The 16,542-nt window shown below is 35.9% G+C and overlaps 1 protein-coding gene and 2 long non-coding RNA genes across 3 annotated transcripts in view; 2 read left to right on the plus strand and 1 right to left on the minus strand.

The window, feature by feature from the left end:
- Nucleotides 1-12,506, plus strand: part of zdhhc9 (zDHHC palmitoyltransferase 9) — a 30,674-nt gene extending 18,168 nt beyond the window's left edge. The window contains exons 4-9 of the mRNA XM_007569678.2: nt 3,055-3,192; nt 4,097-4,145; nt 6,010-6,112; nt 10,370-10,473; nt 10,615-10,711; nt 11,919-12,506. Of these exons, the coding sequence (XP_007569740.1) occupies nt 3,055-3,192; nt 4,097-4,145; nt 6,010-6,112; nt 10,370-10,473; nt 10,615-10,711; nt 11,919-12,089 (662 nt within the window). The 3' untranslated portion in view covers nt 12,090-12,506. The remainder of the gene's footprint in view (nt 1-3,054; nt 3,193-4,096; nt 4,146-6,009; nt 6,113-10,369; nt 10,474-10,614; nt 10,712-11,918) is intronic.
- On the minus strand, nt 3,654-13,171 carry LOC107838359 (uncharacterized). Its single transcript, XR_001664418.1, has 3 exons — nt 12,669-13,171; nt 11,391-11,394; nt 3,654-3,665 (listed from the first exon to the last, which is right to left on the minus strand). It is a non-coding gene; the product is annotated as an uncharacterized LOC107838359 (long non-coding RNA).
- Nucleotides 13,172-13,384: 213 nt separating this feature from the next.
- LOC107838362 (uncharacterized) lies at nt 13,385-16,505 on the plus strand. The gene is made up of 2 exons (XR_001664419.1): nt 13,385-14,113; nt 14,608-16,505. It is a non-coding gene; the product is annotated as an uncharacterized LOC107838362 (long non-coding RNA).
- Nucleotides 16,506-16,542: the final 37 nt, after the last annotated feature.

Genomic DNA, 16,542 nt, shown 5'->3' on the forward strand with positions numbered 1-16,542 from the left:
AATAAACGCTGAGTCATTGTGAACACTGGTTCGTCTGTGTGCACCTGCTGTGGAGAGGCTGCCATTACACAGCGACACGCCTCAGTCGCTCTTACTGAAGGAATCATCTTCATGCTAGCTTAAAGGGGACCTATTATGCAAAATTCATATTCTGCATATTTTTATGCTTCCATTTGAGTTTCTGCTGCTTCTAAAAGCAACTAAAGTGTTTTTTAAAAAAAAACACCCAGTCTTTTTTAGCAATAATTTAATGTTTTTTGGTGTCTGGTAAGTGAGCTGTTTAAAAACCTTCAGATAAATCACATTCAGTGGGCAGTGTGCCGTTACCTAGCAATCCCAGCCAAGCCCAGCCCCGTTACCTAGCAACCCAAGCAGAACTCTAGCACATTTGGTCAGCTGGTTTGGGCTGTTGAACTGGAAACAACAGCTTTGGGCGGGTTGTTAAAATTTGGGCTGCTTAATATTTGGTAGATTTTTAGAAAGTATTCAGAGGAAAATTCTTTCCCAATAGTTTTCTTTGCTCATCTTATTAGCTCATAAGCTCATCTTATTGGTTGTTATTTTTTGAAAATGCGTAGAGTTGGTTGAACGTGACATTATCAATGATTAATAATTATTGGTTAATCAAGTGTCACTATGTAATAGTATTGTAAAACAGATATCCCCGGCAACATTATTATTTAAAGACATATTACCACAAAAAACGCAAGTCTTGTTGTGTTCAAAGAATCAAGTCCTTTGCAATCTAAAAACAAAGACTTTGGGCAGGTTGTTAAAATTTGGGTTGCATTTTACATTTGGCGAACCCAAACTGAGCTTCAACACGTGTGGTCAGCTGGTTTTACCATTGAATGTGCTGTACAATGGCTGCTGGAAAAAAGAAGTATTTCATTGTTGAATTACCATTCAAAAACAACTTAATGCATTCTTGTTGGTTGTGCAGGAGGCTCTACTTTTGCTTTTCAAAGATGTACAGTTGCGTAATTGTGCATTTGTTTGCAGCCATTTTCACATGCGAGTGCAAACGTAGAGTTGGGGGCGTGGCCAGCAGCATCTTATCTGGATTTAAAGTGGCAGAGGCCATTAAACAGCTCAAATAGGCAGAACTGACCAGGCTAAAATCTCATTATCAAAAAATAATTTTGTGCAAAAAAAATTAATGAACATGTTTTGTTTAGCCCATATATTTCTCCTAACCTGTTCAAGGTCAAAGTTAATGTTTGACCAAACCAAAGAGGAGCAAATCCTGCTTTTGTGACCCACCACTGTCCGTTTGAAACCGAATAAATCTTGGGTTTAAGTGCAGTTAAATTTTCACAGCTCGGTTTGATTGTAAAGGAAGTGCAACGTTTGCAGCTTTAGAGTGAACTTTCCTGAAGTGTGAACGATTACTCTCCTGCTGCTCTGTGTACCTCAGATATACGCTGCATCAATCAGAAACCCTGTTAGCTGCTCTCGGCCTGAGTGGCTGCTGTTGCTAGGCGAACTGGAAGATGGTTTTTCTTTTCAAGGTGGACGGGCTTTGAGTAGACCGATGCTAATGTGATATTAAATACGTAAAACGTTCCTGTGATGCTGCTCCTGCTTCCTTCAGCTTGTGACCCCATGAGATCCGGGTTTATGTTGACGACTGTTAGCAACAGTCAGACTGAACTCAGTTATTAATAGACTCTGATTAAACACCAGTTAAAAAAAACTTTCCTTTATTCCTTCATAGTCTCCTTATTTCCTAACTCCTTGTCTCGTTTCTTTCTTTGCCTCCTACTTTGTCCCCTTCCTGCCTTTTTTAACACCTTCCTTGGATCTTTGTCCTCCTTTACTATCTATCTTTCTTTTCTTCTGCTGACTTTCCTTCCGTTGCCCTCCGTTCTTACGTCCCTAGTATCCTTCCTGTCTTTCTTCACTCGTCTTCTTTCCTTCCTAGTGTCCTCCTTTCTGTCTTGTCCTTCTAGTTTTCTACTTTTCCTCCTGTCGTCTTCCTTTCTTTGTTCTTTCGTTCCTTTGTTCTTTTGTTCCTTTGTTCCTACGTTCGTTCGTTCTTTCATACCTTTGTCCCTTCGTTCGTTCGTTCGTTCGTCCGTCCGTTCGTCCGTCCGTCCGTCCGTCCGTCTCTCCCTCCCTCCCTCCCTCCCTCCCTTCCTTCCTTCCTTCCTTCCTTCCTTCCTATCTATTCCTGTTTGCTTATTTAAAGCCTTTTTGCTTTAAATATACTGCTCAAAAAAATAAAGGGAACATTTCACTTTAATTTTGTGCGTGGCTCCAAATCCAGGCCTCCATTGGTTAATAAATTTGATTTCCATTGATGATTTTTGTGTGATTTTGTTGTCAGCACATTCAACTTTGTACAGAACAAAGTATTCAATGAGAATATTTCATTCATTCAGATCTAGGATGTGTTATTTGAGTGTTCCCTTTATTTTTTTGAGCAGTGTATAATTACAATTTTATTGTGAACTTCATTATTTTACTTTTTAAAAAGTAAAAAACTTAAGGGATCGGTGAATTTAGAAAGAAACTCAACATTTTTGCCTCAAGTTTGTTGACAAGTAATTTAAGTTTGTGTCAAATCACTCTTGATTAAAAACATAAAATGAACACAAATCAAACAATTTCCCTCAAACTCTGTGTAATTTCTAAAAAAATGTGTGAACTTTTGTTTAAATCTGAAGGCCTTTGAGGAACATAGAAGGTTAAAGAGGCTAAATGCCTAAAAATAAATAAATTATATCACAAGTAAAAGTCAAACTGGATGAAACTATTTGGGTTTACCAGTTTGTTTTACCTTCTATAAAACAATAGTTAGCCTAACCTGACTGTGTTTTCAGTATCTTGAAACTGGGGTAAATATCAGTGCAGTAATGTTTTCTCCCTGTTGTTCGTTTCAACCCTGCCATGCTTTCCTCTGGCTTCGCTCCAAACACGGAGGAGGAAGAAAACTATTTTTAGACTCCAGATTCACAGAAAGCTGGTGTCATTTTTCACACATTCGACTTCTATAACAACGCCTCAGCTTGTTGTTTTCACATATCAACGGAGAATGTTGTTGTTTTTCAGACCGTTTTGATCACCACTGTCCGTGGGTGGGCAACTGCGTGGGCAAGAGGAACTACAGGTACTTCTACCTGTTCACCCTGACGCTGTCCCTGCTCACCATCTACATCTTCGCCTTCAACATCGTCCACGTCGTCATGCGTGAGTACGGCAGCAGGAATGTGGCAGATCTGGAAGAACGTGATGCAACAGGAGCTTCATAGCAGCTGATTGTTCATGTTGCATCAACTGGAGCCTCAGAAGTAACCTGAAGTGATTTGCTGCTTTTTTTGTACAGAAAGAGATCATAGTTGGCCTTTGACCTTATTTTAAAGGAAAACGTAGCGATACAAAACATTTTTCAGTAAATATTTTTGCACAAAATCATTCTTAGAAAATGAGATTTCAGTCGTAAGTTCTGCCTGTTCAGAAAGAGCATTTTTAGGGCGTCCTGTCACTTTAAATCCAAATAAGCTGCTGCTGGCCACGCCCCCAAACTTAATGTTTAGACTCACCCGTGAAAAAGGCTTCAAACACATCAGTTAAGTTTATTCATGCAGCACATTTCAACAACAAGGCAGTTCAAACTTCTTTACATCATAAAAACACACATGTTTGAAAAGCAGAAGTAGGGCCTCCTGCACAACCAACAAGTATGCAGAAAGTGGTTTCTGGATGGTAAGTTGTCTTGTCTTTTCCAGCAGCCATTGTACACCACATACAGCTAGTTATACACTACAGTGTATAACTAGCTGACCAAATGTGCTGGAGCTCAGCTGGTTGCTAGGTAACAGCGCAGTGCCCGTCAATTGTGACTTAACAACCTGGAGGCTTTTGAAATGGCTCATCTTCCAGACACCAAAAAAGCATTAACTTATTGGCAAAAACTCTCTGGTGATTTTTTAAAAGTGCTTTGAGTGTTTTTAGAAGCAGTAGAAACCCAAATGGATATACTGATTAGAATTTGGTATAATAATCCCCCTTTAGTGCCATACTCTATGTATGAGTTTTACTTTTCAGCACATTTACCTCCGTGTTTCTGCTGTCTGTCTCTCTTTGTGCTCAGGCTCCGTGGATCAAGGCTTTCTGAACACCTTGAAGGAAACACCTGGAACATATCCTTTAAATATGAATACATTTTGTGTGTTTGTGTGTGCGCGCCATGTTTTAAGAAAGTCAAGAACTTTCTTCCTCCGTTTGTCCGTTCCTTATTTCCTTCACACGCCAGTTTAGAAATAAACTTTTTCAATAAAAGGTTTTTGCGCTAGGATGATTTTTTTTTTTGGTTTTATCAAAATTAGTGTGTTTTGCTAAACTGCAATCGAAACACTTTCCTCACTTCACACAAGTCATGTTATCAGCATCAAGTTACTACTGGCGAAAACCACAATAAATTACGACAGGAAGTGGTAGGAGGATGATGGTGGTGCTGGTTTTTTATTCATATATTACATAAACTTGTTCACTTGTGATTTTAATTACATTTCTTATTAATTGAAATTGTTTTTTGACAATAGAATATCCTCATTTTGCACACATTTTTATTGGAAATGAAGTTACTGTTAGTTACCTTATCAGTAACAGGCTATATTGTTAATTAAACGTTTATTCAGGGATTGATTCATCCTTTTGTTTTTTGTTTTTCTCTTTCCTGTGATGCTAGCGCTGTATTTAAAACGCTCTTAAATAACTTAAAACCAAACTGGTGCATCTCTATAATTATTATAAAAAAACACTGAATTTCAGTTAAGTAAATCAAAAAGTTATTAAATATTATATACCTGTGTTGTTCATTTTTGGTAGATAAATTACTGGGACACATAATTTTATGAAGCACAAACAAGTTAACTCAGTGACATCATAACGGACAGTTTGGATTTATTCTTCCCAAATGATGACCTTTGACCCCAGTTTAGGGCCTGATATTTATAACGGATGTTATTTATACATCAGAGGAAGTCGAGTGGTTATTTTAAGGACTCTCTGTCCTGTTCTCAAAGTAGCAGCTTCCTCTTTTCAGTAAACTGTTCCAAACTGTTTCTTTTCTTGGCTTATAAATGAAGTGGCAGGAGTGAATAATCAGTAACAAATGTTTGGTCCCATTTGGTTCCTGACAAGTTTTACAACACAGCTTAGAGAGGTGGAATATCCTCACTACTCCAAGATGGAAACAAGATCTGAAGAAAGGTTATTAGTTAACTAAAACTAACAAAATATCAAAATCTGAAACTGAGAAAATATTTTAATTAACTGAAATAAACAAAAACGGTAATTAATGGAGGAAAAACTGCAACTAACTAGAACCATACTGTTAATTTATAAAAAGTAACTAAAACATGCTGAAATTATAAATATAACAACCTTTGTTTTTTTGTTTATTATCCGTTAATTAGCCTTTCAAGCTGATGTGAAATTTATATTTTTTGTTGTTTTTTTTTTCCGCTCAACATCTGCTGTCGGTAAATCGCCATAATCCTCCTGACAGCAAAGTTTGGTATGAAACACCAGAATCAGTTGGTAAATATAGTTTTTGAAAATGTGTCTTCTTTCAGTACTCATTACCCAATCAGTGTAAACATAATCACAATAAAATACTTTCACCTTTTTGAATTCTGCACCTAAAAATTAACCAAAATATGAAAAAACTAAAACTACTATTATAACTACTAAAAACTAAACTGAAGCTAAAAATATTTAGCGAATGAAAACTAGCAAACACACTCTAAAAACTAAATATAAATAACTTAATTAGACAAATAAAAGTCACAACAAAATAAAACTAAACAATAAAGAAAATAAAGAGCATCTGTAACTTTTAATTAAACGTGAATCTGTCTGTAGGAGCAGGAATCCGTCCGTTCTCCGTGCTTTTCCATCAAACGTCTTTAAGCACCTATAACTTCCAGCTGTTTTAACACCACCGTCTGTTTACTGGCGGCCATGACTCAGACCTGCTGTGGTTTCTTAACTGGAACTCACTGTACTGGAAGTGCTGGTGTGCTTCTTCACCCTGTGGTCGATGGTGGGACTGACTGGTTTCCACACGTACCTCATCTCTCTGAACCAGACCACCAACGAGGACGTAAGTGGTTTAGGATCCTTTCACTGCCCTGCATCCTTTTTTCTGTCTGTCTTTTCTATTTGTTTCTTTTTCCATTTTCTCTTTGTTCTCTTTTCTTCTCATTCTTTCTTTTTCTTTCTTTTTTCTGTTCCTTCCTCATTATGAAAAAAATATTTATTTATTTTTTCCAATTTTCCTTTTGTGATCTTCTTTCTTTCTTTCTTTCTTTCTTTCTTTCTTTCTTTCTTTCTTTCTTTCTTTCTTTCTTTCTTTCTTTCTTTCTTTCTCTCTTTTGTTACCCTCTTTTTTTTCTTTCCTTCTTTTCCCTTTTTCTCATACGTTTTTCTCTTCCCTTTTTGTTTTTCTGTTCCTTTCTTTCCTATTTCTCTTTATTTTTCTTCCTTTTCTTTCTCACTTTTTTCTTTCTTTCTCTCTTCTTCCTTTCTTTTCTGTTTCTTTTATACATTTCTTTTTCCTTTTTTCATCGTCTCTTCCTTTTTTTCTGTTTCTTTTGTTTTTGTTTTTCTCTGTTTTTTGTCTTTTTTATTTCTTTGACAATTCTCAAACAGTACATCTAAATATTTTAATCACATATAAAAAATAATTCAACTTGAAAACATGTTTAGCATTTGGTAATTCTGAAATTTTGCAGACAGTGTAGATAATTAAGTCTGTGATGATAGAGATCAGAAATCCTAACGGCATCATTGAGGTGTGAACTCTGCGCCATCGAAGAGCTGATACCGTTACCGTGACAACTGCAGCACCTCGTTCACCCCTGAAGGACAGAGTGGCTCGTAAACCGCAGCTTGTTTAACAAGACCTTTGTGTTGTAAACTAAGGTCGACTCTGTTGTAAAAAAATTAAGGTTATATTCCTCGAGATAGAAAAAGAAGCTCCAGATAAATAATAATTTAAAGGTGACTTATTATACTTCCTTAAAGACGTTAGGATAGATCTATGGGATATGCTAAACATGTTCATTACATTTTTTGCACAAAATCATTCTTGCGCCAAAATGGCTACAAACCAATGCACAATTATGCAACTGTACATCTTTGAAAAGCATCAGTAGAGCCTCCTGCATAACCAACAACAACACAGCAAGTGGTTTCTGAGTAGTAAGTCAACAACAAAACTCTTTGTCTTTTCCAGAAGCCATTGTACAGCGCATACAGCTGCAGGGTTGCCAGATCTGACTAACAGTTTCCAGCCCAAACACAACATAAAACCCCCAAAAAATAAAATAAAATCAGCCCAAGTCTCAGCTGAAACTCATGTTAAAAAAGTCATATGTAGTCACATATGTCTGTTAATTATAAATGCCATAGGTCGTTTTCCTTTATTATATTCTGACCAGTACCAGGTCCAATTGGGACTCTTTGAACACAGTGAGACTTTTTATGCTGATACAGTATGTCCTTTAAATAATATCGCCCATGAAGTTCTGTTTTACACTTAACCAGTGACTAATCACTGATGATCTCACATTCAGCAGATTCTAGACATTTCAAAATAAATGAGCCAATAAGCATTTTAGTAAAAGTTTTGTGCTTTTCTGCCACATAGCAACAACTATTAATAAGAATTTTCCTCTGAAAACTTTCTAAAAATCCGCCAAATGTTGTGAAAAGCAGCTCAAATTTTAACAACCTGCCCAAAAGCTGTTTTATTCCAACCCAACACTTTGAAGCCTGTTAACCAGCTAACCAAAAGAGTTATAACTCAGCTGTTGTTGCTAGGTAACGGCACCAGGCTGGCTGTCGTTGCTAGGTAACGGCACTGGGCTGGCTGGGGTTCCTAGGTAACGGTACTGGGCTGGCTGGGGTTGCTAGGTAACGGTGCACCGCCTGCGGAATGTGACTTAACATTCGGGAGGTTTTAAAAATGGCTCATTTCCAGACAATAAAAACCACCAGTTTGTCAAGAAATGACTGTGGGTCATGTAGGGTTTTTTTTTATTTATTTTTTTTTACTACTTAGGCTGTTTTTAGAAGCAGTAGAGACTCAAATAGAAGTATAAAAATGTGTAAATATGTTGATAAAATGTCTCTTTAAAGTAAAAACACTTACATTGTCTGTATTGTTTTCAGCTCCATTTTGTTTCTGGATTTTGTTTTAGCTTCTGAGCGTATTTAAGTCAGCTGGAACCTGAAATGGCAGTTTTTTTTTTCAATGTTATCTAATCATCTAAAAATACGTATAAATAGCTTCTATTCTTAAAACCGTTGTCACATCTGAGGGCAAAACAGACTCGTCTGTTTCTTTCCCCGGACCTCTGGGCTACTTTTAGAAAAGCTTCTGAGGCCCAAACCAGATAAGAATAGAACAATTGATCATTTTTATTGTGCTTGGTCGTTAATTACCCACAGAAGTGAGAACAGATTCACAGGTGCTGCATGTTTATTAGATATTCTGTGTTTTCAAGCCAACGTCTGACTGCAGAACTTCAAAAACGAAGCAGGAACGATGTTAGTGGTTTGAGCTCTTCTACTTTGTTGTAATGATTAATTTATCGTCCCCTTGCTCCTTTCCAGTGGGATGACTGGCCTCATTTTTTCCATTCATTTAATCAGTAATGAAGCATTGCGACCTGTGATTTTTTATTTATTTTTTTCCCGCTGCGGGAGATGAAGCGATGGCTGTCAGCCCGGTCGCTTCAGCGTTTGTGATCAGCCTAATAATAGATGCATCGATACCTGCAGGGTCTGGGAGCGTAGCCAGAAGCACAGCGGCATGATGGAGGCACCTTGAGTGGTACAGCCGCTCTGGTTTCCCATAGATCACTCACACACATGCAGGCGCACACGCACACCCATACACGCATGCACACACGCATGCACGCATGCATGCACGCGCACACACACGCACACACACGGTGCCTGGTGACCTACATGTTTACCACCAGAAGCATTCTTCTGTCTTCTCTGCCCTGCAGGCGGGTCGTTTAGTTCATGCTGAGCCGTAGGAGTCATGTTACAGATGCACTTTCTGTCTTTTAATCTGGTTTATCTACATCTGTTTATCTCTGAGTGTACAGTTAGGTAGTAACTAGTTACATTTACTTGAGTAACTTCTATTTTTACTATGCTGTACTTTCTACTTTTACTTGAATAAATTTATTATGAAGTATTTCTGCTCTTACTTGAGTAAAATTTCTGTTTTCTCTGCCAACTGAATGAAAAACAAACATGTTTCAACCAAAAATCCACCATAAACAGACACACACCTGCAGTTTTTGTTAAATTTTCCAAATCAATTTTTTATTGAAAGAAGCTGATTTGGAAAATGTCCTGTTGCCTGATTTTATTTTATTTTTTACTCATATTAATTATTATAATTTTTGTTCTTAAAATACCAAAATTTCCACTTAACTTTATATTTTGGTCTAAGTGTATAATTTATTTAAATATTAAATGATTGATAATTTGATCAGTTACTCAGTACTTGTGTTTTACCAAATACTTTTTTACTCTTACTTGAGTAAAAATATGTTGAAGTAGTGCTAATACAACAGACACACACCTGCAGTTTTTGATAAAGTTTTGTAAGTTTTTTAATTGAAAGAAACTGATTTTCTGTTGCCTGATTTTGTTATTTTTTGTTACATATATGAATTATTATCATTTTCGCCCCTAAAGTACCAAAACTTCCACTTAAAAGTTCTAGTTACACTCGTAGATTATTTTGCTTATAGCAAGACCTTTTTGCCATGATGAAATAATCTCAGTGGAAGTAGAACTTTTTCATCAATATTAAAAATTTATTTGTTAAAACAAGCTCCTGTATCTTGCTGAAATGTTACTTAAACTGAGATATTTGCATGAGAGATATTTAGTAAGATTTTGTGTTTTTGCTCACAGAAAGTAGATAAACTCGTCATAAATAGTTTAAATCCTGCGTTGTTTAGTTTAATTAACTTCAGCTAAATTTCAAACCTCATTATGTGATGAGTGGAGATGCAGCCGTGATAATTTGGAGGTATTTCTGTCATTAATCCGTTTCGTAAATCATGTTCATGAATTAACTAAGAGTTTTTAATCTTTCCACGCTCTCTTTGTGGTGAACGGAGTTAAAGCAGGAATCGTTTAATCCTGCAGGATGAATTTTAGTAGGTCAAACCAAAGCCGGTGGGAATATCGTCTAAAAACAGAAGCATGCTTTTGAATAAGGTATAAGCTGAAGGAGGGACTGTGGGAATGAACCGGTTGACTTTGCAGGGCGTGTTTTGGTGTTTGCTGCTGCTCTGATTGGTGTTGCTGTGCGTTTTGTTTTTAGATTAAAGGCTCCTGGTCTGGGAAGAACAGAGGCCAGAATCCTTACAGCCACAAGAACATCATCAAAAACTGCTGCGAGGTTCTGTGTGGGCCGACCTACCCCAGGTGAATACCTCCGCTTTCCTTCAGTTCCTTCATTTCTTCTCTACTTATAAAACATTTCCTGGTCTGGTTGCTCCATTTATTCCCTGTTCGGATCAGTAATGAGCGCCACATTCAGTTTCTGACCCGTTTTCTGCCCTTCAGCGTCTTGGACAGACGAGGGCTGATGCAGGAGGATTCGCCCGCTGCTGCGAACAGCGAAGGTCCCTGTTCCTTCGACAACCCAGTGGCACAAACTACGGTGAGCACATTAATTCACCCCAGTCAGTCCTCTGCTGCAAGGTGCAACCAAACAGCCAGCGATTAATCAGATTATTGGAATGATCGTCAGCTGATTTAGTCATTGATTAAAGGAGTAAACTGACTCAAAAGAGAATAATTCCTTTGAGAACAATACACTCAGAGCAGTAATTACACCAAAACTGCAAAAAAAAAAAAAATCAACATTTTGCATAAAAAATTTAACTAAACTTCTTTATCTGTAAATTCTTTCTACCCTGAAATCTTCTAGTTGCAATTTTAGCTTCTCCTGATTCAAATTTTGTTACAAAATCAAAATAAAATAAAAATTAACAAAAAGAAGTAAGAGATGTAAAAAGAGAATTTATTATTTCAGGATATTTGTCTGCTTTTTGCTTATTTTTAGGATTCAAAATCTTAAGTTATGATATTTTTTAAAGATATATTAAATACATAGTGATAACATTGGTAATAAATAAGTAACAAAAATCAAAACATCCAAATGTTTGATTTATTATTTTGCTTGAAAAATATTATCCAAATTTTAAATTTTTATTTAAAATATTTGCTCTTTTACTCTGTAGTTTTGATTTTAATGTTCCCACAGTCCTTGAACCTTTTACCATTTTTTCATGTGTGAACCATGAACCTTATCATGATATTTTGTAAGAGATCAACACAAAGCTGCCAACAATTGCAATTGTAAAATTTTTGACTGATTAAAATCTGAAAAGTGTGGCTAAGACTGTCACAATAAGCAATAAATAAATTAATCACATGATTACGTAAAGCAAACTCAATAATTTCCGTTTTATCATTTATTGTTTTTGTCTTCTTTTTTTTTCTTCAAAAACTACATGATGAAAGTTGGTGGTGCTTCGGTCTCAACTACACCTTTATTTTGAAGGACAGTTTTGTTTACAGAGACTTAATAATGAATTTTATTTGTTATTTCTGTTGTTTTCTTTATTTTGGAGATTTAAAATCTTTTCCCATGTTAAATGTTAATCAGAACTTAAAGTTTATTGATCTTTAAGAGTATGATCTTGCATTATATTAGTTGAAAATAATCTGAAAACAACAATTTTATCGTTTATCGCAATAAATTTTGGAACAATTTATCGCCCAGTACGATGTGTTACCATGACGACCTCAGTGTGACCTTCTTTTCTCTCTTTTTAACCTCTTTCTCTGCATCTTTTCCACAGAAAACCACAGCTCCTCTCATCCCCAACGAGCACACGCCTGACGACGTCAAGCTGAGCATCGCAGCAGAGAAAAGCTCCGGCCCGAAAGACGACCAGCCGCCGGCCGCCATGCTGCCGCCGCTGGCTTCCCCCGAGACCGATGCTGAGACGTCCATCGCCAAGAACCAGTAGCTGGACGGACCAGCAATCTGTCAACTCATGAACTGAAAAACAATAATAATCAGCACCTGATCATATGAGGGGTATTCAGTTAACCTTTGACCTTTAACGGATTGGAGCGCCTGCGCTTTTCCTGCAGAAACGTTTGACTCCTAGAAGAGAAGGAAAATCAGCAGCTTCCCGTCTCCTGACCACTGCATGGAAAAGACTCGCAGGAGAGATGCTGCTCGGAGAGCCAACGCTGATTGTTAGTCTGTTTGTTCATCATCTGAAACTGTAAACATTTATATCCAGAGGCCAGTTCAGTTATAGCAAGCATCAGAGACGAAGGGTCTGATTCCTGAACATCGGTTGAATCAAAAACACTGCAGAAACTCTAAATCCTACCAAGTATTTTAGATTTTCTAGAGCAGATATTTTAGCCACATGTACAGCATCTATGCTGTACATAAAACAAAACTAACTTACAGGAAGATGTAAGAGCTTGTTTTGAGTAAATAATTCCTGAATATTGATGAAAAAGTACAGATTATTTCACTTGTAACAAGGGAAACATGTCTTCTTGTAAGTGCAATAATCTGCCAGAGAAACTACACAAGAGTCGTACTCGAGTAATAGTACCACTACTGCAATGTATTCTTACTCAAGTAAAAGTAAAAAGTCTAAACTGGATGGAAATTATTTTTGATAATCTCTTTCCAAGTTTTCCTATGGATTCTTAATTGGACTTAAGTTGTGACTTTGACTGGGACATTCTAACTTGTAGGTCCTGACCCGGTTTCTAGTATTTTGCAGTTTTCTTCCAGAACTGTCCAACATTTAACTTTAACCAGACAGTTTCCTTCTGATTAAATCCAGAGGGGAGTTGAGGATCTAAAAATTATACTCAAGTGGGAGTACCAGTACTTCAACATGTTTTTACTCAAGTAAAACTGAAAAGTAGCATCCAAGAAATTATTCAAATAACAGTAAAAAAGTATTTGGTAAAAAATATATTCAAGTACGGAGTAACTGATCCACTTATCAATCATTTAATATTTAAAATTAAATCATCAGACGGACCAGAATATAAAGTTAAGTGAAAATTTAGATATTTTAAGGACAAAGATAACAATAATTAATATTAGTAACAAAAAATACTAAAAATAGGCTAATTTTTTTTTTTAACCAAATCAGTTTCTTTCAATAAAAAACTTATGACATTTTAACAAAAACTGCAGGAGTGTGTCTGTGTCTGGTGAACTTTTGGCTAAAACATGTTTCCATTCAGTGGGTAGAAAACAGAAATTTTACTCAAGTAAGAGCAGAAATACTTCAGAACAAAATGACTCAAGTAAAAGTAAAAAGTGAAGCTTAGTAAAAATACTCCTAAAAGTACATGCGAGTAAATGTAGCTCACATGTACTACCCAACTCTGCTTGTATGTTAGTTTTGTCTTATTTTAAGTGAATTAAAATATTTGGACTAAACCTAGACCATAAGTATTTTGTAGTATTTATTGTTTTTGCAGTGCGTCATCTATGCTGTACATAAATTACATACCCTATGCAAACCATTGTGAGGCTGGAAAAGCATCTTTGTGAGAACATGGGTATGAGTTGGTTTAACCTGGGGAAAATGTGACGTGGACGCAGGAGGAATCGCTCGTAGGTCGGACTCCTTCCAGGTAACGCCTACCAATTGTCTTCTGATTCTGCTGCATTGAGTGCTGTTCACACGTATGTGCATCTTTTTTTTAAATCAATCTCAACTGCTGTGGTTTAGGTTTTTTTTTTAAATAACTAAGGATGTAGTGTGATGTTGAGGCTGCAGGTGGCGTTGAGCCCCTGAGTCTGAGGAAAGAAAAGGCCTAATGAGCGTCGACACTCACATTAACAGTGCCTTATCAATGCAGCTGCAACTCGAGCAACAGGGACGATCCTCTAACAGTGTTGAATCAAAAATCAGCTACAAAAGCTAATCTGACTTTTTGGAAGAAAAGATAGCAACCATCTTGCTGCAGCCACTTAAAAAAATGCGGTGCGACTTGCTAGTTTGTTAGTGTAGCTTAGCTTATAGTTTACATTTGTGTGACAAATTGCTTCGTAACTCTGCTACAAGACAATGACAGTAATTTGTATTTCTGGAAATCTTCTAGTGTTTTATGATTTCTACATATTTTAAACAGAATAAGTTAAGCTTCTTCTGTTTAAGCTAAGCTAACTAGCTGTGAATGCTGAATTGGTCTAAGTGGATTTCTTCATTTAACTCGGAACAAAATTCAAAAAGGGACAATTTAAACTTTAATCTGGTTTAAAAAGCAAACTGAAAAAAACATTTTGACTCATAAAGCTTTGAAAAAGATTTTTAAAAATCCAGAATTGATTTTGTTTTAACTGAGAAATAACAGTTTCACAAAATGATTAGTTATTTAAAATATAATTAGAATTTTTGAAGAAAAAAACAAAACAATTATCATAAATGAACTTAGCTTAGTTTAAATCTGATTTTTCAGTTGATGGAAGAAACTAAAAAACTTGGTGCAGCTTAGCTTAGCTTAGCTTAGCTTAGCATAGCTTAGCTTAGTTTTCCTTTGTGAATATAAGCCAATATTAAATGCGCTGCTTAGTAAAAGGAAAATGTCTTTTCCTTTTTTGTAAAGGTTTCCCAAAATAAATGAAGCTTTTCTGTTTTCTGCTAAATTATGTTTAAGCTAACTAGCTGCTGCGGTAGCAGGACTGATTCCTTAATTTAACTTTCAGAACAACAATAAAGTAGAATAACTACATTCTGTAATTAACTCTGCGTTAACAAAACTGGTACAATCTTTTTTTTTCACAATACTTATGAAAAGAAACTCAAATTTTTCAAGATGTAAATTGAAGATTAATTTGTGACTATTTTAAATTGGATCAATCTAATGGTTTAGATAATTAAAAGATAACTGGGCTTTTTGGGGATTAAATCCAATTATGTGGGATTAAAATTTACTGGAACTGACTAGTTTAACTTTAGCTTAGTTTAGTGTGAAAACAACCCCCTGCTTAGAAAAACGGTTTGTAATCCCACGTTTTGTTTCTCTAAATTAAAAAAAATTTCTCGTTAACATTTGGTTGTATGTAAATGAGTACTTTTAGTCTTTAATAATAATAATAAACACATTTTCAGAAAAGCTAAGCTAACTAGCTGCTAATATCTGATCTGGTGAGATTTGGAAAACTAGTTTCTTAATTTTACAGCCAAAACAAACCATCTAAATTTTCTTCTTTTATAAAAGGGAAACTGCAACAATATAACTGACATAACGATGCTTGAAAAACTGATTTTCCATCAGAAGTTAATAGAAAACTCTTTTTAGAGATGCAGTATTCCACCTTTAACATGGCCACAAAAACATCTGATAAGATGAGAAACTGGAGTTTGTGGTGAAAAGTAAAACCATTATTTATTGTACATTGTTAGGTAGAGCTGCGATGAAACATCTTAAAGTAACGTATAAGGAAGCGTAGCTGGGGTTTATTGTTCAGCACCTTCTGTGAACTATGGCAGAGGTGATCTTCCTTCCTTTGCATTTTCTCTCCTTTCCTGCCTCTTCAGTAAACTCCGTCTCTTGACACATCAGACAGTTTTGACGGGATGTAATCGCAGAGAAAAGAGCGGGAAGATCTTTTCACACGTTAGTATTTAGAAAGTGTTAGCTGATAGCGAGTCTGTAGTAGTGACTGTGCTGTATGCAAGACAGAGTTTGTGTTTGTGAATCTTTCTTGTGTAGACTTCAAGTTTTATATCAGACATTTCTGCCCAGAAAGATTTATTTAAGTCGAAGGGGGTTTAGTTTAATCTTACATAAGGCACTTGTTAATGAAGGTTCAGACTGAAGCTAACAGAATGTCTTTAAAACAAAGCTGGCCACTTCGTATCCATAACATCATGATAACCTATGGAAATTTACAGAAGTTTACATTTCTAAAGCAGCTTGTGTAACGCCAAAATGTTGCCATGATACAGCTGTATTTTAAATGTTAAATTGCCAGTAAAAAGTGCTAAACTTAAAGCTGAACTCCTTTACTGTGAAGGTATTTTAAGACGGCTTGGTGTTATTATGAAGAAGCAGGAATGTAGGTAGTGGACATTTGAGAAAAGGGATGTTTGTGTTTTTGAAGCACATTTTAAAGGGACTGATGGATTTTTATGTTTTTTATTTTTGAAGACCAGTCTTAGCTCTTGTATTTATAATTCCTGTGTTGAAACGAAGATCAGATCTGAATGCTCTGATCAGCCAGTTACACCGCATTATATATACAGATACTTTGAAGGAATCATTATTTATGTTTTCTTTGTTTGGTATCAACACAACACTGTGATTCTCTGTATTTCATTCAAATTGCTTCACTTCTTTTTACTTGATCTGTGTGTCCATTAAATAAACAATGTTGTCTTACTATAAACGGACTTTTTAAATACTTTTTTCACAATTTGAATATAG

The sequence above is a fragment of the Poecilia formosa genome, unplaced genomic scaffold (assembly GCF_000485575.1).
Source record: "Poecilia formosa unplaced genomic scaffold, Poecilia_formosa-5.1.2 Scaffold244, whole genome shotgun sequence".
In the NCBI taxonomy this organism is placed as follows: Eukaryota; Metazoa; Chordata; class Actinopteri; order Cyprinodontiformes; family Poeciliidae; genus Poecilia; species Poecilia formosa.